Below are 22,696 nucleotides of genomic sequence, written 5' to 3'. Positions count from 1 at the left end.
AAAAAAAAAGAGAAGGTGGTTCTTTAAAACTCTGTGATGCTACAGAAAGAATAATCAAACCAGAATTTGCTTCTTGACTGCTCTTACTATTTGGAAACTAGACCATACCCGTTTCCTGAAACTTTATAGAGAAAACATTTAGCTACTGGGTAGACAAGAAAAACAGAGTAAAATGGCTTATGCTTACAGTCCAACATCCCTTGTTGAATGGAAGTATTTAACAGCATCATTGCAGTAGCAGCATCAATATCAGATTCTGTGAAGGAGAAGCAGCAATATGTTAGCTCTCAGGTAAGCCTGATAAAATGAGGTGCCTAGAACATGCAAAGAATATGTATCTGCATATATAGGCCTACAATAAGGAACAGGGGGGGACGTATGAATTTAGACAGAGCTTAACTCTTATACAGTGCAATATGGGTATAGAACAGTCTCATATCTTAACTATGATATTCAAAAGCTGAATTCTCACATTGCACTTACCAAAGCTGAAGCCAAGACTCAGTGACATTAATTAGACATTCATATGACGATGTTGTTGCTATACTTATCAACAAGTGGCTTTTGTTTGTACCAGTTGAGAGAGAAAGATTATGCATATCATAGAATGGTTTGGATTGGAAGGGCCCTCAAAGGTCTTCCAGCCCCATGGGTAGGGACACCCTCCACTAGACCACGTTGCCCAAAGCTCCATCCAACCTGGCCTTGAACACTTCCAGGGATGGGGCATCCACAACCTCTCTGGGCAGCCTGTTCCAGTGCCTCACCACCCTCACAGTGAAGAATTTCTGTCTAACATCTAATCTAAATCGACCCTCCTTCAGCTTAAACCCATTACCCCTTGTCCTGTCACTACACTCCCTGATAAACAGTCCCTCTCCATCTTTCCTGTAGGCCCCTTTAGGTACCAGAAGGCTGCTATAAGGTCCCCCCAGAGCCTTCTCTTCTTCAGGCTGAACAACCCCAACTCTCTCAGCCTGTCCTCATAGGAGAGGTGCTCCAGCCCTCCAATCAACTTCATGGCCCTCCTCTGGACTCTCCCCAACAGCTCCATGTCTTTCTTGTACTGGGGCCCCCAGAGCTGGATGCAGTACTCCAGGTGGGGTCTCACCAGAGCGGAGTAGAGGGGCAGGATCACCTCCCTCGACCTGCTGGTCACACCTCTTTTGATGCAGCCCAGGACACGGCTTTCTGGGCTGCAAGCGCGCACTGCTGGCTCATGTGGAGCTTCTCATCAATCAATACCCCCAAGTCCTTCTCCTCAAGGCTGCCCTCAATCCATTCCTCGCCCAGCCTATAATCGTGCTTGGGATTGCGCCAACCCACATGCAGGACGTTGCACTTGGCCTTGTTGAACTTCATGTGGTTTGCACGGGCCCACCTCTCCAGCCTGTCAAGGTCCCTCTGGATGGCATCCCTTCCCTCCAGCGTGTCGACCACACCACACAGCTTGGTGTCGTCAGCAAGCTTGCTGAGGGTGCACTCGATCCCACTGTCCATGTCGCCAACAAAGATGTTAAACAGTGCCAGTCCCAGTACCGACCCCTGAGGAGCGCCACTCGTCACCATTCTCCACTTGGACATTGAGCTGTTGACCACAACTCTTTGAGTGCGACCATCCAGCCAATTCCTTATCCACCAAGTGGTCCATCCATCGAATCCATGTCTCTCCAATTTAGACACAAGGATGTTGTGTGGGACAGTGTCAAATGTCTTGCACAAGTCCAGGTAGATGATGTCAGTTGATCTTCCCTTGTACACCAACACTGTAACCCCATCATAGAAGGCCACCAAGTTTGTTAGGCACGATTTGCCCTTAGGGAAGCCATGTTGGCTGTCACCAATCACCTCCTTATTTTCCATGTGCCTGAGCATAGTTTCCAGGAGGCTCTGCTCCATGATCTTGCCAGGCACAGAGGTGAGACTGACCAGCCTGTAGTTCCCTGGGTCTTCCTTTTTACCCTTCTTAAAAATGGGGGTTATGGTTCCCCTTTTCCAGTCAGTGGGAACTTCACTGGACTGCCAGGCCTTCTCAAATATGATGGAGAGTGGCTTAGCCACTTCATCTGCCAGTTCCCTCAGACCCGCGGATGCATCTCATCAGGTCCCATGGACTTGTGCACTAGATCATGAACGGGGACACCCTCCACTAGACCACGTTGCCCAAAGCCCCATCCAACCTGGCCTTGAACACTTCCAGGGATGAGGCAGCCACAACCTCCGTGGGCAACCTGTTCCAGTGCCTCACCACCCTCACAGTAAAGAATTTCTTTCTAACATCTAATCTAAATCGACTCTCCTTCACCTTAAATCCATTACCCCTTGTCCTGTCACTACACTCCCCGATAAACAGTCCCTTTCCATCTTTCCTGTAGGCCCCTTCAGGTACCGGAAGGCTGCTATAAGGTCTCCCTGGAGCCTTCTCTTCTCCAAGCTCCACAGCACAGCAAAGCATCTCAGCAGCTTCACACCCTATGTGTGGTTATGTGCACATGCAAGGCTGAGGAATGAACGTGCCCACCAACACAGCACTAATTCAGCACGCCCCTCCTCCAGCAGTATTTTTCACACTAACAAGTCAAATGGAAGAAATCGAGAAGATAAGCGGGGAAAGCGCACTGAACTGCACGATCTAGAAAGCATAGGGCTCTAAATAATAAACAGGCACTTTAAAAGGTTTAGGTGAACTACGGCGCTTTTAGCTACGGTGACAAGCACTGCTATAACAACTCCATCCTTTGTCGCACAGAGCGGATTGCTTACATCTCAAAAAGGGCACCTTGAGGATACTATGGCAAAGAGCGACATTTCTAACCAGAATGAGGTGAAAAGGAGAAGAAACAAGCATGCCTTTCCCACTCATTTCAGGGTACGTTCATGCACTTTAAAAAAAGAGGAAATACAAGGTCTTTCTTTGCTCGCTTCAACTATGGATGATGAAGAGAGAGGTTATACATTCCTCTCCTTACACAGGGCAGAAATAGGTAAGACTATATGTATATGGTGGACTAACCAGGCAAAAGAGGAGCAAAGAGACAGTGAGCTCTCACAAGAACCTTGGTGTCTCAGAGCAAAAGGCCACATCCAAGGTGTGCATATATACATCTGTATGTATAACTGGTGAGCAGAGAAGTGGGGCTGGAAGACAACACCAGGTTGCGAGTAGAACGGGCTCTCAGTCCTGCTGAACTGGAACTGGGGTGGGAACTGCTGAAGTGAAACATCAGCAATGTCATTTTGATGGCATTTCTCCCCACACCCCCATATGCATTAATTATGTTACTGAATTTGAGGAGTGGGTTAGTATTGGGAGGAGGATTGCAGAACTGTCAGTTTGGCTTCCTTGTCTTATATAATTGTCCCTAACTTCATCCCTGGTCAAGGAGAAATTTGAAGAAGACGTCACCTTGGGAATGTTATACCAAGATGGAAAGGGGACTGAGCTGCTGTTTCCAAACACAGGTTATAAAATATACACATTCCCCCTTGGTTTTGCTGTCTATCATTTTCAAACCAGCATACTTTAGGGTCTATCCCAGTGCAGTCATGGGATTATTTCTTTTAATTCTGTTTTGTCTGTCTTTGGCAGCAATAAAGCCCCTGAATTTACAAGTCATATGTATCCAACTGACAAAAAGAAATAATAAAAAAAGAAGCATCAAGAATTACTTTCCTCCACTACTATAATCAGAAAGTGAAATATTCCCATTCCTTACTTGCTATCACAGATATTTTATTTTAACATGTGATGTTGGTATATAAGCACCACCTTGTTAAAATGACAAGCAATTAGAGGCATTAATGCAACACAGAATTACTACCTCAAATAGCATTCCTGCATGTTAGTACCCCCAAAGAAATAGGAGAGGCACTTCTGCAGTGACTTCTAAGCAGCGCTCTGCATCACCGTTCACGTCCTTTGGCTCCATTTGCAATTGCTTGCCTTGATAGAGCAGTATTTTGCAAATTTATGCTTCCCCATCAGAATGGCAGAGGAAACACCTTATTATAAGGAATTCTTTAATCTGCACAACAGCTGCCCTATGCAACCCCGGGAACATTCATGGCTTGCCTCTAACTCCAAGGAGATGCTGAACAGGTTCACCAAGATGCAGAAATTCAACGAGAGCAGATATACATCTTTATTTTGGCACCTCTGCTGTAGCAAATTGGAATAGTTAGCATCAAACTGGCAATCTCCAAAACTGTCACAGGACACATCAGCAAAATCATTAAGAGAACGATTTCTTATATTCTCTATCAAGCCCTGAGAAGCCCTGACCTAGCAGCCCTGCAGCAGCCAACCAGCCAAGGATGCTTCCTTGTCACCCGAGTACCACCATAAAACCTCTGTCTGGATGCACGGTTAATTATCATCTGCTGACCAGGCAGCTGCTTGGTCTCTATACCTTGGCTTTGCTGCCTAACCAACATTTCTGGTTTGTGGCTGAAAACTAAGAGCAACCTTCTCACCTCAAAGCCTACCATGCTAGCAAAGCCAGAGCTGGAAGTCTGCTGTGCTGCTCAAGTCCTACTTCGTCAGCGGCCTTTCATTATCCTTTTCAAAGAGCTTTAACAACACTCCTCCACAAGAAATGAACACATGCTGACTTTTTCTTGGAATCAGCCCTTTAAAAATTGAGCACAATTCACTTTTCAGCACTTTAAAAAAAAAAAAAAATATCTTTTTTGACAAGGACAAGCCTTCAATGTATTAAGCTTTAGTAGTGAGGTGCAAGATCTGTGCTCAACAAGAAATGCTGCAATACCCGGCATACTGTCCAGTTCCCTCCTGGTACCAAGGCCCACTAAGACATTTTGAAGTGAAGAAAACTTTAAAAAGTGCATATGGCAAAATGAAGTAACCATCTTCTGTTCAACAGCTGTTGCTATTCCTATTTGCATTTGACTGTCAATGAAAAACAGATTTCCATCTTAAATTCACTTTTTTTAAAAAAAAATCTGAATCTGGCTGGCTGTTTTTGTCATGAAAAGCAAAAGTAGAAATTCCTAGGACAGAACTATGGCCAAGTCCTTGTTAGTCTAACATTTCCAAAACCTGTAAGAGTAGGTATACCCCAGTGGGCTGAGGAAGGGGACACCAGAAAGAAGAGTGATGCTGCACTTCAGCAGGGATTCTCTGAAAATAAACAGCAAAAAAACGCACCCCAAGACCTGCAGGGACAACCAGGAGGGACGAGCATCTTCTGAAACATCATCTACAGACAACTATGTTTAACTTGCTACATGGGGAAATGTGTCATGCTATTGAGTTCCTGCAATGGCTAGAAGAGATCACTCATCTGCAGTAACATCCTGAGCATGACTCGATCTGATCCAACCTTTCTCCACCAAGTTTTGGTGACTATGGTTAAAATAACACTTATACAACATAAAAGCTTTTCGTGGTGGACATGACTTGTTTTGTCCTGCACCTGCTTCATTACTAGTGCAGGAAACAGAGGGATAGAAACATGGTTGAGGAGCAGCACTGCAGCCTATGGTATCAAGACCTGTATTCAGAGTCCATATATTAAACCCATCCTATTCCCTTCTCCCAAGAGTTAACATGAACATTTTGCAATTTTTAAGGTGTTACCTTAAACTAAGCAGACCTCATGAGGCTATTCTGTTAACTGAGTTAATATCCAGAACCTCTGTTTCCTGCATAACTACGCTGGCAATAACACCAGCTTGTGCCCAACTTTTTGGCGAGTGAAAAGTACCACTCAGCTGTGAAATACTCATCTGAAGTATACTCGTTGTTCCACGTTCCCCTGCAAATCCCGTCATGCTCTCCCACCCACCTGTATCAACCAACTTTAAGGGACTTCTGTGGCCACATCCCACAAGTTTTATACATTAAAATTTGCTGCCTTTTGTTCTCAGTTCTTGGTAAGCAATAAAACTAGGGTAGAGATATGTAGGTTTTAGATTTGTTTTCTACTGAACTACTCATTCTTTAAGTAGGTCATATATTTGGCAGTGACGTGTCTGCTAAATACCTTGCTAGCAGAACAAGATGGCCCCTATTACATCTTGAAATTCGTCTTACGGACTTAAACTTAATACACAAGTGGCTAACATAGTAAGCATGCATTCTAGTACATCAGGGGTTTTTGTAATCTAGTAGACCCTTCAGAGCAGGTCCATACACAACATCGGCTGGGCTTCAGTACATGCTTGCAACTAAAACCAGGGAGGCAGAGCAAAAGAAAATTAAATGTTTACCTTTGAGAGACCGGCCGTGATTCTGCTGAAGGACTGAAGTTAGGTAGTGAGGGGACGCCGACCTACTGAAAAGAAATTCAACAGGTCAAAGCCAAGCCCTAATTAGCCAAATGATTTGTACAAATATAGTAGACACAATGCTATGATCATAGAAAGGTAAAACCAAAACCAACCCAATCATCACAGTGTCAAGCAATTTCTATTGCTCTCAGTAGATGGCTTGACATGTTGGTTAACGTTTTATGTAGCACTATAAGCTATCGGCAGCGTCTAGAAAACACCTCCAAACACACAAAGCAAGCAAAAGTCTTGTTGGCAAGAAATACTAACTTCTATAAATTTCACGTCCCTGCCTAGAGGCTGGATTTTAAACAAAGACATGTACTTTTTAGTAAGTAAAACCTACATGTGAAGAAAACATTAGCTTATACAGGGATGCTTAGAGCCCAGGAGCAACTGAATAGGTAAGGACCAGTTGTGTCCGTCTGCTCTTCGAAACGGAGGTGGGAAATTAACAAAAACGAGAAGTACTGTCATGCAAAAAGCCAGGGAAGAACAAAAAAACAAACCCCAAACCACGATATTTGCTGATTTTAAAGTTATCTGAAGCTGGGCTGTTTTGGTGATGCTGTCTGCCTATTTGCAGTATCAGACCAGCTTTGCACCTGGCAAAGTACCACTTAATACCTTACAGAATACAGGGCAAGTTAAAGCTTTCACATGGTTTTCTGTACACAGCCAGCCCTAATTAATCAGTTCATTATAAAGGTACTAGCAAACAGTTAGAAATAAATATAACAGAAATAGTACACAATTATTAACATTGCATGAAACGTAGCAATATCCATCTTTTATAGTATCCCTAGAAGATTTCAAAGGGTGATGGGCAGAATTTTCAAGCCCAACCTGTAACAGCACCCTCATGGGATTAATAGGATGATTTCTATCAGTAAGGTGTACCTACCTTTTATATTTATCCTATTTAGGCAGCTCTGATTTCCAAAATAAGGCACAGCCACAAATCCCCCCAAAATCACAAAGCTGCTAAGTACTTAACATTTTTTTAAGAATTACTTAATTACTTGTCTAGATCATTAATTAAAACCCAAACAACAATTTCGGTTCTTAAAATACCTTTTTTAAACTAAAATCTTCATTCTTTCAGTTGAATTTTGAAGAAAATATTTTTCACTGCTCACTGGCCGGTGCTGCGGCTGCACTCATCTGAACAACCCTGAGATCAGCTACTCTGCACAGCTGTTTATGAGGGATGCCTGTTTAATATTCTTGCTGCTCCGACTTGTCATCATATTATCCAAACTCAGCTGACCATTGGTAACAGCTCCAGAGGTTGGTATAGTGCAGGAGAAAAACAAAACACACACACACAAAAAAAATTCGAAGCAAAGTGGCTTGAAATGCATCACCTGAGCTACGTAAGGAGCTCTTGCAGCACTGCAGCCCACCTGGCCCTGGTAACCAAAGCTACTGAAAAGGAGAGTAATATTTAAGCATCTCCCAATGTGGTAACCAAGGGGAAAAAGATCCAGTGCAGTTGAATGCAAACATGCAAAACTCTAGTTCACCGACTGGTATGTTTTCTTGTGGGGGGTGATGGAAGGCAAAGGGAACAGATCCAAAAACGGGGAAAAAATTTAAAATAATTAAAAAAAAAAAGTCACAAGGAGAGCAACGGACCCACCCCAACATGGCTAGCTCTGCAGGTAAATTGCATAAAGAGATGCTTAACATCTTCATCCTTTCATCTGAGCTCAGATCCTTCACGAATCACATCCACACAGAGCTTTCCTACAGCAGATTAACGCTTAGTATTGATTACGACAAGCTATGCATATGCAGAAGGTATTTGCAAGATGAGGACCATGGCAGCCCCCAGAGCCCAGGGATATAACACATGAAGTACTAGAAACAGAACATAGCTAGGGGCTTTGCACCGACTTGTTGAACAAGCTGTGCAAGAATAAAATGCACCAGTGATGCCAATCATCTATGATAATACAAGTTTCAGTGTAACTAGACACAGATTACAGTTTTGGAAAGCTTCTGTTCAAAGTAACACCTTAAATTTTATTTTAAAATGCTGCTGAATGATAGGTATATTCCCCATGAACACACTGTAAAATAATTATGAACACAAGCCCTCCCACAGAAAAATTCAGAGATTCTCACAGTCGAATTCAAGCATCACCCTGTAGTTAAATTTGGACAGTCCTTCCAGCCTCTTTCCAGCAGTACCTCTGGGCTTTCTCTTTCTCTCCACTCACAAGGCAGTTCCTTGGGGGGGGGCCTTCCTCAAAATTAAGCCAGAATTTAAATCTAATTCAAATTTTTTAAACATGGACAGGAAAAAAAAAAAGAATTCTGTTTTTCTATGTATGCCTGAAAGTCATACAAATATTTTATTAAAGAAAAATGAACCAGTTTTCATTAGGGACAAGTATCTTAAAATGTTTTTATTTTGTTGCCTTCATAAATACAAGCACTGCAAAATCCATCACGTATTGAAGTCAGTGGGAATTTTGCCATGTGGCTTCATTAGGACCAGGATTTCCTTGTAATTGTGATTGTTGGCAAATGTGACTAATCCTTCACTGAAGGAAAAATGTTAATGAAAACAGCAGCTTCAAATCGAAGCCCTAATCTTGCAAGTACTCCAGCATTCAGATAAAATCTCTCCTTCCCTACACCTAATTTCAGTATGTTGTATTTATACAAGCTAGGTAAATCATACTTCAATGCTTGTATCATTGGACTAATCTTGAAGACTTTGGAGATATTAAAAGCTTAACTGGTCAAGGTTCTGAATCACCTGCCCTAGGCTGAGTCTATCTTGATCCTCTGCTCCTCTGGCTGGACAGACAACATCCAGAGGTCCCTTCTCTTTATGGCTCAAGACAGCTGGAAGGTCAGAGACCACCTTTACATCTCGTGGGTTACAAGCCCACCTGGAAGAGCCCGCGCCGTGCAGTCAGCCGCTGCCAGACAGCTAAAGGCTTGCACGGGGGTGCCAGCTCTCAGGGTCAACGTCTGTCAGACCCTTAGAAAGGTCTGCTCAATGTTATCAGTTTTACATCCTGCTCCTGTAATCCCAGTTCCTCCTGTTTGTTAAGGAAACTCCTTGCAGTAAGGTTAAGGCATAGGGCAACGTACAGGGACCTTAATTATCTCTTATCTCACCCAAATTCTTTGCTAAAGTAGATAAACCGGCTACGTGCCTACTTAACAACTGAGGTCACCAACTGCAACTTGTTCCTCTCTGCTTTCTGTCCCTCTCCTCTCCGTCCTGCCTCTTTAGGCTGTCGTTCCTCTTCCTCTACTGAAGATGCATGACGATGGCTTCAAATTCGCCAAAATCTATTGCCTAATCTTAAAATGTGTGGGATGAGGAAGCCCTGATTTCAGAAGTCTCACGTGCTCCACCTCAGAGTATGTTTACGGTAAAAGCTGTTCTTCCCATCCCCACTGCAAAATGCTTTTAACGGCCTCGGAGAAAAACACCCCTCTTAGTCCAGCCTAGATTCAGATCGTAGAAAAGTTGATTGGTTTTCACAACAATGCAGAATATATACATTTGATATCCAGATGAGTGACTCACAGAAGATGGGCACCTCCTTCCTTCAGTACCAGGCACCCCAGATCAGTCTGGGTGAGCTGTGCTTGAAGAAGATCTTGCTCCAGTTCCCAAAACTGCCTGCCCTTCAGAGAAACGGGGCTCACCAGTAAGCACCCAGCACAGCCCCGACCTTCTTCTTTTAAACTCTCCCACAGTTACAAAGACAACTAGGACTTAAACCCCAGATCTGCTACCTGGGAAGTCCAGGCTCGTTACATCTCCATGCCTCGTCTAGCCGGTCCCCCTCTCCTCTCTACCCAGCTCACCTGAGCCCCACTCAAATTCTTCTCTTGGGTGGCAGCCCGTGACAAGAACGCGCCAGCATCTGCGCAGGCATTTCCTCTGCTAGGTGGAGTAACGTAACCGCGTGCTCTACTCGGATGAGAAAATTCACCTACCTTGGTGGTGACGCCGGCGGAGTATAAAATGCAAGTGCTGAGGGAAAAGGCTGCTTTTTCAGTGCTTGGACAAGATTAGGCTTATATTCTGGGTCAACGCACCATAACGAACCTTTTCCATTCACCTGCAAGAAAGAAGTACCGCAAATTAGAAAATCACAGGGCCAGGCTGTTATGTCATTTCTAGTTTATCATTCCCAAGGCACAGCATAGCGCAATGACACAGGCATCCACCGCTGTACAGCTGATGTACGTCACCCTCGGGTGGCTCCATCACCCACATGGAAAGCGGACTCTCCTAAACTGAGCATAACATTCCCGAGACCCTCGTTATATGGTATGGAAGCACCCATCCTGCAGTTTGGGATAGCATCTCCAAAGCCCCTTCTTTAAAGCCTCTATTTCCATTCATGCTTGTCTACTGAAAGCTGTAAACCTCATTTTAACACTTGGTAAATACAGCTGTGAGTTTCAGGGTCTGTCCAGGCATCAGTGAATTGATCAGGCATCTTTTGATTAACAGGTTTCTAAGTAAGAAACCAAAGCACCTTTCCCTTCGCTTAGATATGGCCACATACTCATTTAACTTTACACCATCCTGTAAAAGCATCTTGCTGGATGCCCAGGTACAAAATGGATTATTCCCACTTTTTTCAAAATCTGGAAACGTAACTAATGTATTTTTGATGCACCTAACAACATAAACACCCCTGTGCTAGTCATTCTTGATATTAAATTTGATATGCTGGAAGTTAAGCAAGATAAAGCACCTCCTGCTCCTTTCAAGGGTTTCTTCACATATTTACTATATAAAAGAAAAAACCTGGCTTTCAAGCCTGCTAGTTCTTACAATGTAAAGAGGAAAATGAAATAGGAAAAGTTAAAACAATTCTATAATCACTGACCTGATAGATCAGCTAACAGCTCTACAGGTAGAGGCGGCCAAGTTTTTTTGGGGAAAATGGATGTTATAGAAGCGGTCACGCACATGGTAGAAGGATGGGGCAGCTCTACACCTCAGTGGAAAATCTTTCTAGAGAACTTTGGGGGGAAAAGCCTCAGAGCAGAAACCCAAGCTTTGTGGAACACCTCCTGCAAGCCCACAGAGGTCAGTTGACCTCATCCTGCCAGTATCAAGGGGGTATTCATAGCATTTTATGGATGGATACTCCATGACTTACTGAAGACTGAAAAGGAACCACAAAGCACATAAGTCTGTGGTCCTATTTAGGTCATGGGGCTTTTCCTGAAAAGAAGAAATACTTTGCTATTAATAGTAAAAAATCTAATCAGGCAGAGCTCCAGCTAAGAAAGAGAGATGCTGCTCCATAATTTTAGTTGAAGCCACTGCCTTTCCTAAAGATCTCTGAGCTGCAGCATCTCTGAGTTATTTTTTTTTTTTAACCAGAATCTTTCTTATACTCACCTTTTCACGCTAAAACTGAGCACACACCTATCAAGAAGCTTACCTTTAATTAAGCAGCCATGGTGGCTGGCAGGATGATTTAGCCAGCTAGGTACTAACAGGAGGTATCCCCCCAACCTGACTCCATCCACCATCTCAATGACAAACACCCTGATCCCTTTCCTGCACCTCTCCCAGACCTGGACCCTTTCCCCAGCATCCCAACCCTGCCCAGCTGTGGCACTTTTTTTTTCCCCCCTCCCCCATTGGTAGCTTTAAGACTGTTGCCCTCAGAGAACAAGAACAACCACCCCCAACCAGCAAACCACTCCTCTACACTGTTTTATCTGCTACTTTAGGTGAGCACTTCCACTTGAAACCTGATTCAGTTCAGCTGGGGCCTGCAGCCAGAATGGGGTTAGTTTCCCTCCCTCATCTCCCCAGCCACCAGCTTGCTGCCCTGACACCACAACACAAGGATTTTGTGTGGGTATTGCAACAGCAAGCTGAGCCAGGGCACGCCCTGAAGCCGTACAGACACTCAATCCAATGCGAGAGGCAATAAACAGGGTGATGACTTCTTTGGGTAGTTCGATTGGGTCAGGTGTAATGTGAAACTGCACTTCCACCCACCATTATTTGTAATAAAAGCAGACATTGTGCAAAAGAGATGATGATGCCCAGATGATGCCCATGGTCGTTTCACTCGCATCTGCTGCTTAGCAAAGACACGCAGTGGAAAGCCAACACGGGTCTGAAGTTAGCCTCACGCTTTAGGGGAAACCCATGCACAACTGGAGCTGGAAATCCCGCACAACACAGATACACCCAGCTTTAAAACAAACCAGCGGTCTAACCACAGCAACAACAACAACAACAACAACAGACTGTGCCATTTCTCCTAGCAAAGACTAAGCCTAAGACTATATAAAATGCTAAACTGCCTTTGGAGGTTACTGTGTCACATCAACAGTGGGGCAACTGTTGATGTGCTAGCTGAAACATAGGTGTAACTTTAATTTAACATCTAGGGAAATGTACCTCCAGAGTCAGCACGGGGCAGCCCCCAGATCGTTTTGACTCTTCATCGCAAAATAAGCAGGCAAATTGTTCTGAGATGATTTTTTGGTCTGAGTATCAACTTTTCTGCATCTTTCTAACATTTCTAATTTGACTGGCAGGATTTTATCTAGCCAAATAAAGAAAATTGGGAAGGGAAATAGTTCCTGCATTTTGAAGTGTTGGACTGTTTTGAAGAACAGCAAGTTTCCAGTCCCTATCGTTTTGGGGCTTGATTATAGCAACCTGGGTCGGAAACAAGATGGCCCTCGTGGTGCAGCCTCGTCCTTTACCACCACCCCTCTCCTGCAAGCACTGAAGTACGACCAGTGAGTATGGCCAGTCCAGTGAAGAAAGCCCAAGGAGCGACCGAAGCAGAGCAGCTCAGCCGGCACGGGTGGCTCGGGCTCGCTGCAGAGGCAGCCGGCCGTCCCCGCGCTGCAGAAAGCTCTCCAGGAGCTTCAGCCCTGGGCACTGGCCCCGGCTCCATTGGGCATGGGCAGTTCTCACCAGCTGCTTCTACTTGAGCTAGCTGAACCACTGCAAAACACTGTGTGTGTGCATGGAGGTATACTGTATGTATGTAAAAACAAGTCTAGCAAAGAGCAGGGAGACTCCTCGGGGCTTCCAGCTCCAAACCACTTTTCACTTCAGGTCCCGCTGTGCTGTGAAGCAGACACCGCTCCCTCAAAAAAAGCAATGTCCCACTGTAGACCTCTCTCCCCCTAACCCCAAGGCTGCATGGCAGTGCTTAAGATGCAAAGAGCATTAGCTGTATCTTCTGAGGACCACTGGCCCACGATCACACCTCCACATCTTCAGGGGCACCAGGACCAACAGCAGGTACGCTGGAAGGCAAGCAGGTGTCCCAGGGCCTGGCTCCAGCATCATCCCCTTGCTGTTCATCAGTTCCAGCTCCCAACCACCGTTACCAGAGAACCGCCACAAATCTTGTCTGTCTGGATGACTGCAGACATGAGCTCAACTGCACCTCAAATAAGAAAGGGTACTTCAACTCGTGAGTCTATCACCTGGGCTAAACCTCGACAAACCACTTAGATACAGCAGCATCACAATATGTGCATATAGAAAGGGTAATGTATATTTTAGCAGAGATATGACGTACATACATCCTGTTTGCATGGTATGAGACGTTCCTCCTCTTGACTGCAGTGCTGGCTAATAAGGAATCTCAAGTTACTTTCCCTTCAGCGCCCTTCAACTCAGTAAAATATTTTCCAGCGATCCAAGCAAGGACAGCCTTCCCCCAAGCTCTGCCGAATGCTGTCCTAGACTCCCGAACGCCCGCAGCCTGCTGCAACAGGCAGGGTAAAGGTATTTAGTCAGCCGATACAACTATACGTGCAAACAGAACGACCATCCAAAGCTATGTCTGCAACACGATGTGGCACAGCTCAGTGGAAACAGCTCTGTGGAGTGAGAAAGTTGGTGCTGAGGGGTCACCCGCACGTGCCTTGGAGGTTTTACTCCAGATTTGCTCCAGCAGGGTCTCGTGGACAATGTCCAGGAGCAATCAGGGCATGGCAAGCACACTCCTGCAGCACCTCTTCCAGGTTAGCACCAGCCGAAATGAATTCAGTTCACGTGTCCCAAAACCGCCCTGCAGTGCCAGCTCCCGTGGGGTAAGTGGGGAAAAATCAGGAGATTCACTTTGAAGTGCACTCCCAGTCCAAACCAAAATATCAGCATTATGGCAAACATGAGGATGGAGTCTTCCTGGTTTTGCAGCCAGACCTCCAAGAGATGATGGCTGGCAATAGCCAGGGAGGTGTCAGAAAGCAGCCTGCCTGGGATGCGGGGACACAGACCCTCCCCTCCTGCCAGACATTTATACTCTTCCAATACCAGGGCCCAGAATCATTTGAAAGGCTTTAAAACCCTTCTTACCTCAACGTTACAAAATAAATCATGCTCCTCTGATGCAACGTGCCGTGGGCCTCTCTGCTTCCACAGGCACTTGGGATAGAAGAAAGCTGACTACGCGCTCCCTTCAAGACACAATTAAGATGCCATTAACAAAGAAAAAATGGAAGAAAATACAAAAATATCTTGCCCTCTCAGAGAAGCACTGAGAGGCATAGCTAGCACGTGGTTACAGGCAACACGAGCAGCAAAATGAGCTCGTAAGCTACCGCTGTGTGTTGGGTTTGCGTGGCAAGGTTTTGGTAGCGGGGGCTACAGGGGTGGCTTCTGTGAGAAGCTCCTAGAAGCTTCCCCTGTGTCTGACAGAGCCAATGCCAGCCGGCTGCAAGACAGACCCGCCGCTGGCCAAGGCCAAGCCAATCAGCGCCTCTGGGATAACATATTTAAGAAAGAGAAAAACCAGCTAGAGAGATCTTTTGCAGCCAGAGAGAGGAGTGAGAAGATGTAAGAAACTCTGCAGACACCAAGGTCAGTGCAGAAGGAGGGGGAGGAGGTGCTCCAGGTGCCGGAGCAAGATTCCCCTGCAGCCCGTGGTGAAGACCATGGTGAAGCAGGCTGTCCCCCTGCAGCCCATGGAAGGAGGATGAGGGGGTATAGAGATTCCACCTGCAGCCCATGGAGGACCCCACGCCGGAGCAGGTGGAGACACCTGAAGGAGGCTGTGACCCCGTGGGAAGCCCGCGCTGGAGCAAGTTCCTGGCAGGACCTGTGGCCCCATGGAGAGAGGAGCCCACGCCAGAGCAGGTTTGCTGGCAGGACTTGTGACCCCGTGGGGGACCCACGCTGGAGCAGTTTGCTCCTGAAGGTCTGCACCCCATGGAAGAGACCCATGCTGGAGCAGTTCGTGAAGGACTGTAGCCCATGGGATAGATTCACGTTGGAGAAGTTTGTGAAGGACTGTCTCCCATGAGAGGGACTCCATGCTGGAGCAGGGGAACGATGAGAGGAGTCCTCCCCCTGAGGATGAAGAAGCGGCAGAAACAACGTGTGATGAACTGACTGTAACCCCCATTCCCCGTCCCCCTGTGCCACTGAGGGGGGAGCGGAGGTTGAAGCCGGGAGTGAAGTTGAGCCTGGGAAGATGGGAGGGGTGGGGGGAGGTGTTTTAAGATTTGATTTTATTTCTCATTCCTCTACTCTGTTTTGCTTAGTAATAATTAGATGAATTCCCTCTCTAAGTTCGGTCTGTTTTGCTCGTGACAATAATTAGTGAGTGATCTCTGCCTGTCCTTATCTCGACCCATAAGCTTTTCGTTGTACTTTTTCTCCCCTGTCTAGAGAAGGAGGGGAGTGATAGAGCGGCTCTGGTGGGCACCTGGCCCCCAGACAGGGTCAACCCACCACACACTGCTTGCTCCAAGAAGTGACACCTGAGGAGCTCGTCCAAAGGGGTCTGCAACATTCCCGTCATCTGCCAGACGAACTCCTGTGGAGTCTGCACGTGCCGTTGCGCACCACAGACTTATTTTGCAGGAAGAATTTGAAGAGTACCCTCATCTGGTCCTTTTCTAAGCAGGGCAGAGGGTAAAGATTTAACTACTGTGTGTTGGAAATGGGGAAGCTTTGGCAAAGTTTCAGGAGGGGCTTTTTCAGGGTGGGGTTTTTTTTAGTAAATGCAGTTTCTGTTCTTAAGAATTAGAGAGCTGTTCAGTCTCTGGAGCCCTGGGAAAATGCTGACAGAGCGCATCAGCATCACCTTATTGGTAGTGGTGGTAGCTCTTCTGCATTTTGTTTTTCCCACTAGAGATGTCACATCTAGCGGCAAGACACCCTCTGAGCCCAGCAATACTGGTGGAGTTGCCAGGGTCAGCAGAGGACCGGGCAGTCTCAAGCTCCTGCCACCCAAATGCCAAGACATGAGGTTTGACTGTTAACTCCTAAACCATAAGGGTTTCCAGGCTGGAAACAGCTGAGCTTTAAAGGGCAGATCCACAGACAGCAGGAACTTGTACACCGATTTAGGAGATTTCCCTTCTCTTCCTTAATTCTTCTAAAACTCGTGTCTCCCTCCCCGGACAGAGCCACCCAGTCCTTTAAGGGCACCTTGGCCACCCGCAGCAGCGTGCAGTCGCTGCTCAGATCCACGTCATTCATGCAGGCACAGCTTGCGGCATCTCCGCTGCTCCATTACAGCACCTGGAGCCCCATGAAAAGGCCTCGGCTATGGGGGAGTTACTGGAATTGCCACACAGCAGCAAAAAGTCTTTTTTTTTTTTTTTTTTTCCCAGAGCAAAGCTGCTGCTTGGGAAAACGACACCCTAGCAATTTCATGTAAAAGCGGGGATACTGAGAAGCGGTGACGTTGAGTCCTACCAGTACCAGGCAGTCCGTCCTGATGCCCACTCAGCTTCAGGACCTCTATCTACAGCGAGAGGCTGTCAAGCACGCCAGGCATTGCATGCATTTCTGATAACAAGCCTGTACCACTTAGGCTGACCTCCGAGCACACGGGTCCGGGATTTGTTTGTTGAATTTTGGTATGTGGTTTGTTGGTTTATTTAAGTCAGAGCCAGCTCTTTGAGGAATGGGATGGGAAATGAGAGGGGGAGGAAGGAAGTCACTAGTAAAATCATGCAAGTCAGAAGAAGAAAGAATTTGTAGAGGAAAAAAAGTATCCTTGACTTTAAGAAGTGAAGCTTGTCTCTGCACCACGCAGACACACACATGGATATGTTATGACAGACATTACAGAAATACAGTATATTAAAAGCAGGAATTAAGACAGTTATTCAAAAGCTAGAGCTGTGCTAAGTGTAAGAGAAGATCACAGGTGAAAAAGTCAGTTTAATATTCCAGACAGCTTTCAGACCAAGAAACACTCAGCCACGTACATACAGCATGCCTGCAAGCAAGGGTGCCCAGCAGAAGACCGCATCTGCACCCAAATGGGCAACACCTGTGCTAGCCAAGCAGGGAAGCTGCCTGGCATCCCACGATCTCTGCTGCTTCCCAGTGCAATCGCAGCCGTGGCCGAGCTGAAAAAGCAGGGAAGGAGGAACACACCCCAAAATTTCAGCATGGGAAAACAGAGTACCAGCTTAAGAAGCTCCAGCAAAAAGACATCCTAAGACAGACCTCTGATATTTCAGGCTGGGTATTGCAGGCTAACAAAATTATAAGTAAGTAGAAACAGGATCCTTTGCAATAGCACGTTAGCCAGCTTTAAAAACAGATGCATTACAGCTCTACCCAGGTCAGTACTAAATATCAAAACCAAGAGACTTTTGTCATCCTGTGATTTGTCAGAAGCGGCATTTCCGAATCATCTCCAGCCGCAAATAAAGACAGGGAGGCGAAAACAAACAAACCGAAAAGTCCTTGATAACAACAGAGTCTTCTCCATTTCCCCCTGAATTTCAATCTTGATCCACCTCTTTCCCTCCCTCCAGGTCTCACCTTGCCATGGCTTCTCTCCACCTTTCGGAAACACTTGTTCAAGGAGAGGTTGTGTCGGACTGAGTTCTTCCAGCCAGTGGGTGCCGTGGCGAAGTAGGGGAAGCGCTCCAGGATCCAGCTGTAGATTTCTTTGACTGGCAAGCTCTTGTTGGGGGAATGCTCGATCGCCATGTAAATGAGAAGGCTGAAAGAGTAAGGGGGTTTGGAAGTGGAGGATTTTTTTTCGGGGTTCTGGTAGCAGGACGGCGAGAAAGATGGCACGCTGTCGCCCTCAATGTCATACAAGGGGCTAACGATTGGAAGACCCTCACTTCCGAGGCTGAAGTTTGTTAGAAGGTTAGTACTTTCATGCAGCCAGTTCAAATTCGTGAGCTCGTCATCTGCTGAATCTCTGTCCACCACAGTGGCCTTTGGCCTGCCGGCATCGCCTGCATCAGGCAAGCTTCCCATCCCGTGACACTGCCGTAATCCTGCAGCTTTTTCTGCTCCTGGCGTTTCAGCTTTCTTATCCGGCGTCATTCCAGTGACTGGACCCATTTAGCTTTATTGGTCTGCAACAAAGCACATCATCAGAAATCAATGCAAACCTTCAAAATCACGTTCAGTGGCAGCCCACCAAACCCAAACACAGGGCTGTACCATCCCCACGCTGTGCCACAATACTGTCATCACCGATGAGAGCCAGGGTCCAACAGGAGCCCCCAGTAATCTCATGAGCATGTGTTAACTCCCCCCAGTTTATTATCAGCACTTATGGTAAGCACTTGGAAACTGCTGTATCTATCCTGAAACGCCACTCTGGACACACAAATAATGGCTATTTCGATGTCAACGTCTGAAATCTGAAAAAGACCTTAAGAGGCAGGATGTAATCCATTCAGGTCTCACATTAACTCTTCAGTTATACTCATTATATTGTAAATTGACCCTATTTAGAAGCATTTGACTTTGATGCCCAAAGACTAAAAAATAAGTTGCAAAACTCAAATCAGCTTAAAGTGAAGTTGTGGTCTCAGTGCAAATGAAGTCTTTACAACCCCCAACAAGTCACAGCCATTCCCAAGTACTGCCTCTGTTTCCACCGGGGAAAGGTCTGGCCAGCCCATCAAGTCAGCTAGATCCTGCAGACCTACCCAGGTCAGAAAGACCTTCTCTCCCCTCCCGCCAGGGCTTGCTGTTCTAACCCCCCCCGCAGAGCAGAGGGTAGGCAGGACCAGCTCTCAACGGGAAGGGACCATCTGCTGGGGTGGCAGCTCAGACCTGTTGCAGCATTAATGGCTGACCACTTGCTTTGAACTTTTCCATAAATTAAAAAAAAAAAAAATATAAAATTATATCTATTAAAAACTGCCACCCAGAATGCACGGTCTAACAGGCCACCCATGCTTTCAAGGCATTACACTCACAAAAAGCATCTTCTTGCTCACAGAGTTTTAAAACGGGTCACCTAGCAAACTATGGCATGCTACCAGCTGTTTCCTCTGCTGGTGTGACCACGTTACAGCTTCACAGCACCTACAGCTTTGGCCAACATAACTGTGCCACAAGTACAGGCCAACAAAACCAGTCCAAAGATGTGGTCTGCATGTATGTACATCTATCTATACAGGGGCTATACTGTAAGGGACTCTGCCCATGGATGCAGTTTACCAGCAAAGCTGAACTTCGTATTAACTGTAAAAACACCACCAACCCAAAAAAATCCCCAAATGATAACAAACAAACAAAAAACCCAGTTCCCTGTTCCAGTACATGTGCTATCGCTCTAGTTTCATGCTCCAGCTCCTACTGCAAGAGCTCAATTGCAAGACTAGGACAGTTTCCATATCACATCTCACCAGACAGCTCTATGCAGTTACTGGGTATTTCCTTACAACAGTCTTTAGTAAACTTCATGCACTTCCATCTTCTCCTACAAAGCAGAGGCAAGGAGTTGGCTAGCTCATGTACGCAGTCTGGCTGTCCCACCTACAGAACCACAGCGCCGACAGCCTCACCGTGTCCGTGCAATGACACTGCCCAGCCTCCCAGGAGAGGTATTTGCCCGGCCTCCTTATTTTGGAGGAGGGGAGCGACATGCGCATGATGTGGTGACACAGAAAGGCAACAGGATACATCCATTTTATACTCCCCACCAGGAGCCAGAGCCCTGTCAGCCCCTGCCTGTGGGGTGCAGAATTTGTGCCTCCCCCAGAAAACGCACCGGGTTTCCCACAAGCAATTTCTTCTCCTGTTTTCATCTGCTCATACGCTTTCGCACCAGCTATTGCAAAGCTGTTTTGACAGTAACACCTGCACCTATGCTTATCAGTAGCAGTGCTGGAAACCATCCCCAAATTTTCTATTTAAGTGCAGGGACGGCTGTGATTAACTACCAGCTCAGTCATTAAAAAAAAAAAAAAAAAAAAATTAAAGTGAACTGCTCAAATAGCTGGTCAAAAATAGCTTTGCTCTCCCTACAATTTACTTCTCCCCCAAGCCATCAGAGCAGATTTATATTGGCAGTCAGTGACTGCTGGCTTTAAACACAGCAATATATACATATGCTTATGTCACTTTCTCAATCCTTTCTTAAATTAAAAAAAAAACAAACAAAGAGCTAGTGATAAAATTCACACAGTGAGACAAACCTCAAGTCTGCTGCAATGTGAGTTGCACCGTTTTCCTTTTAACAAGTAACTTTACCTCCTTGTTCAGCACCTCTTTAGCCAGCTATGTACTAGCTTACACCTCTCAGCTGTGTATTAGTAATTTTAGCACTCGGTTTATGTTGCATGAAATATCCCTTTGCAAATCTTCAGTCAGCACAGTAGATCAAGAATATGCACACGTATACACACACGTGCAAGTTATATGTCACTATATTTATTCCTTTGGTGAAATGGGGCAATAAAGTTTGTTTTACAACACAAAACAGTCTTTTCACACTCACACTCACAGTCTTTTCAAAAATATAGAGGAAGAAGAACAGATTAACTTATTAAACTGGCACTTAAAATCAGGTGGGCTTTGTGGTGTCAATGAGCTATTTGTTTGCATGCTATTATGTGTTAGCAGAGAATCATTAAAATAATTAATGTCCTACTTTAAAAAAAAATTACTTGCAAGCAATATACTTACAGTAAATAATATAGGCTAGTGCCATATTTCTCTTACTACACGCATTACAAAAACTCATGTCTCATATTACCTTCTTAGTGCCTAGTTCACCCATCTTCTATGTGAACACATCAGCAGAAATTAAAATATTTTTTCTAGAAAGCCATAAAGGCCATTATTAGACTATCATCATCTAATAAATAAGAAAAAAAAAAATCACAGCTCCATAACTACTGCAGTTTTCAAAGGGTGTTCTGTTCTCCAGTGGTCTGCACCGAATGCTGCATTGAGGATAATTTAAATACAGAAACAGCAGAGCATGCAACAAGAAGAGTTATTTTAATGAAGTAATACTTAACTCCATTGTGATGGCAGTAGTGAGATCGGTAACATCGCGTACCACCAACTGATAATTTTGGTGATAGCCAGTGTTCCTAGACAGCATCACGCCAGCCCCAAAGACATGACGTAATGTGCTTTATGCCACGCTAACCTACCCTTGCTTTGCTTGATCCCAAAATACTGTAACCTCTAATTCTGCCCGGTTTACTCTGGCCTGCTGCTGCATCAGTCTGAAGAAGAAACCAACATTGGCAGCCTTCCTACTGCAGAGGACTGCAAAGCCATCAAAAGCTCGCCCTTCCCTTAGACAACTCCAAGGGGTACCCCACAGATGGGCTCATTAACATACATGTTAATGTTTGTCCCACCTCTCAAGCACCCAAGGACCATGTGGACCATAGGACCTCCTCATCTCTTACGCACCCAAGGGCCATGCGGACCATAGGACCTCCTCATCTCTCAAGCACCCAAGGGCCATGAGGACCATAGGACCATCTACAACTATTCAGCTGAGACAGCACTGCTTTCTGCCTGTAGCAGCCCGGTGGGGAGCCTCAGCAGTGCCACTGGAGCGTATCTGAAGACACACAAGTGGTCAGCTTGCGTGGTCTCTAAAGCCCCTCTTCATTCCCGCAGACCCTTAATGACATCCAAAATTCAAAATTTCTTTTTCTCCATGTGTGCTCTGCTTGGCCATAAGCAGATGGGACTGTGAAAGCACAGCTTCCAAGCTGCTGTTTTCAAGATTACCACTTCCAATATTTGGGGTTTAATATTTTATATATAAGGGTCATGCGATTCACCCAAAGTTGTCTTTGTTGGAAGCTAGCAGGGTTTTGTGGAGTCAGTGGGAATGCCACAGTAAAAGCAAGGAAAGCAGACCGCGAGAAGAGTACGGAAGAAGCTCTCCAATGCAGAAGTCATGATAAAACCATATAGGCTTGGAATCTCAGATTTTTTCCTAATATCACCTGGTAGAAAGGCTGATGCAAACAAGGTTAGAGGTAGGCACTAGGACTTGCTCTCCACAGCGCTCCCAACCAAGGTGAATTAGCAGCACTGATGTGAAACAGGGAGGGAGGGGAGAGGGAAACCTAGCAGAAAGGCGAGGTTAAGAGCACACATGAGCGTTGCAAGGCCACTCAGTGAAATTTATCTTCCACTCCTTTATTCCCTTACTGCCACCCT

The 22,696-nt window shown here is 45.7% G+C and overlaps 1 protein-coding gene across 5 annotated transcripts in view; it reads right to left on the bottom strand.

Annotated features, from left to right (window-relative positions):
* Nucleotides 1-22,696, bottom strand: part of FOXN2 (forkhead box N2) — a 38,368-nt gene that overhangs the window by 4,983 nt on the left and 10,689 nt on the right. For 4 of the 5 annotated variants that reach the window (XM_075749459.1, XM_075749460.1, XM_075749461.1 and 1 more), the window contains 4 exons: nucleotides 18,068-18,618; nucleotides 10,264-10,388; nucleotides 6,232-6,296; nucleotides 188-256 (listed from right to left, as the gene is read on the bottom strand). In XM_075749459.1, coding sequence (XP_075605574.1) covers nucleotides 188-256; nucleotides 6,232-6,296; nucleotides 10,264-10,388; nucleotides 18,068-18,604 — 796 coding nt within the window. In that variant the 5' untranslated portion in view covers nucleotides 18,605-18,618. The remainder of the gene's footprint in view (nucleotides 1-187; nucleotides 257-6,231; nucleotides 6,297-10,263; nucleotides 10,389-18,067; nucleotides 18,619-22,696) is intronic. The other variant, XM_075749463.1, reaches the window with a different exon arrangement.

This window comes from Balearica regulorum, chromosome 3 (assembly GCF_011004875.1).
Source record: "Balearica regulorum gibbericeps isolate bBalReg1 chromosome 3, bBalReg1.pri, whole genome shotgun sequence".
Taxonomy (NCBI): Eukaryota; Metazoa; Chordata; class Aves; order Gruiformes; family Gruidae; genus Balearica; species Balearica regulorum.
Note: the sequence above shows the minus strand (reverse complement) of the source record. Positions and strands in the feature narration are given on the sequence as shown.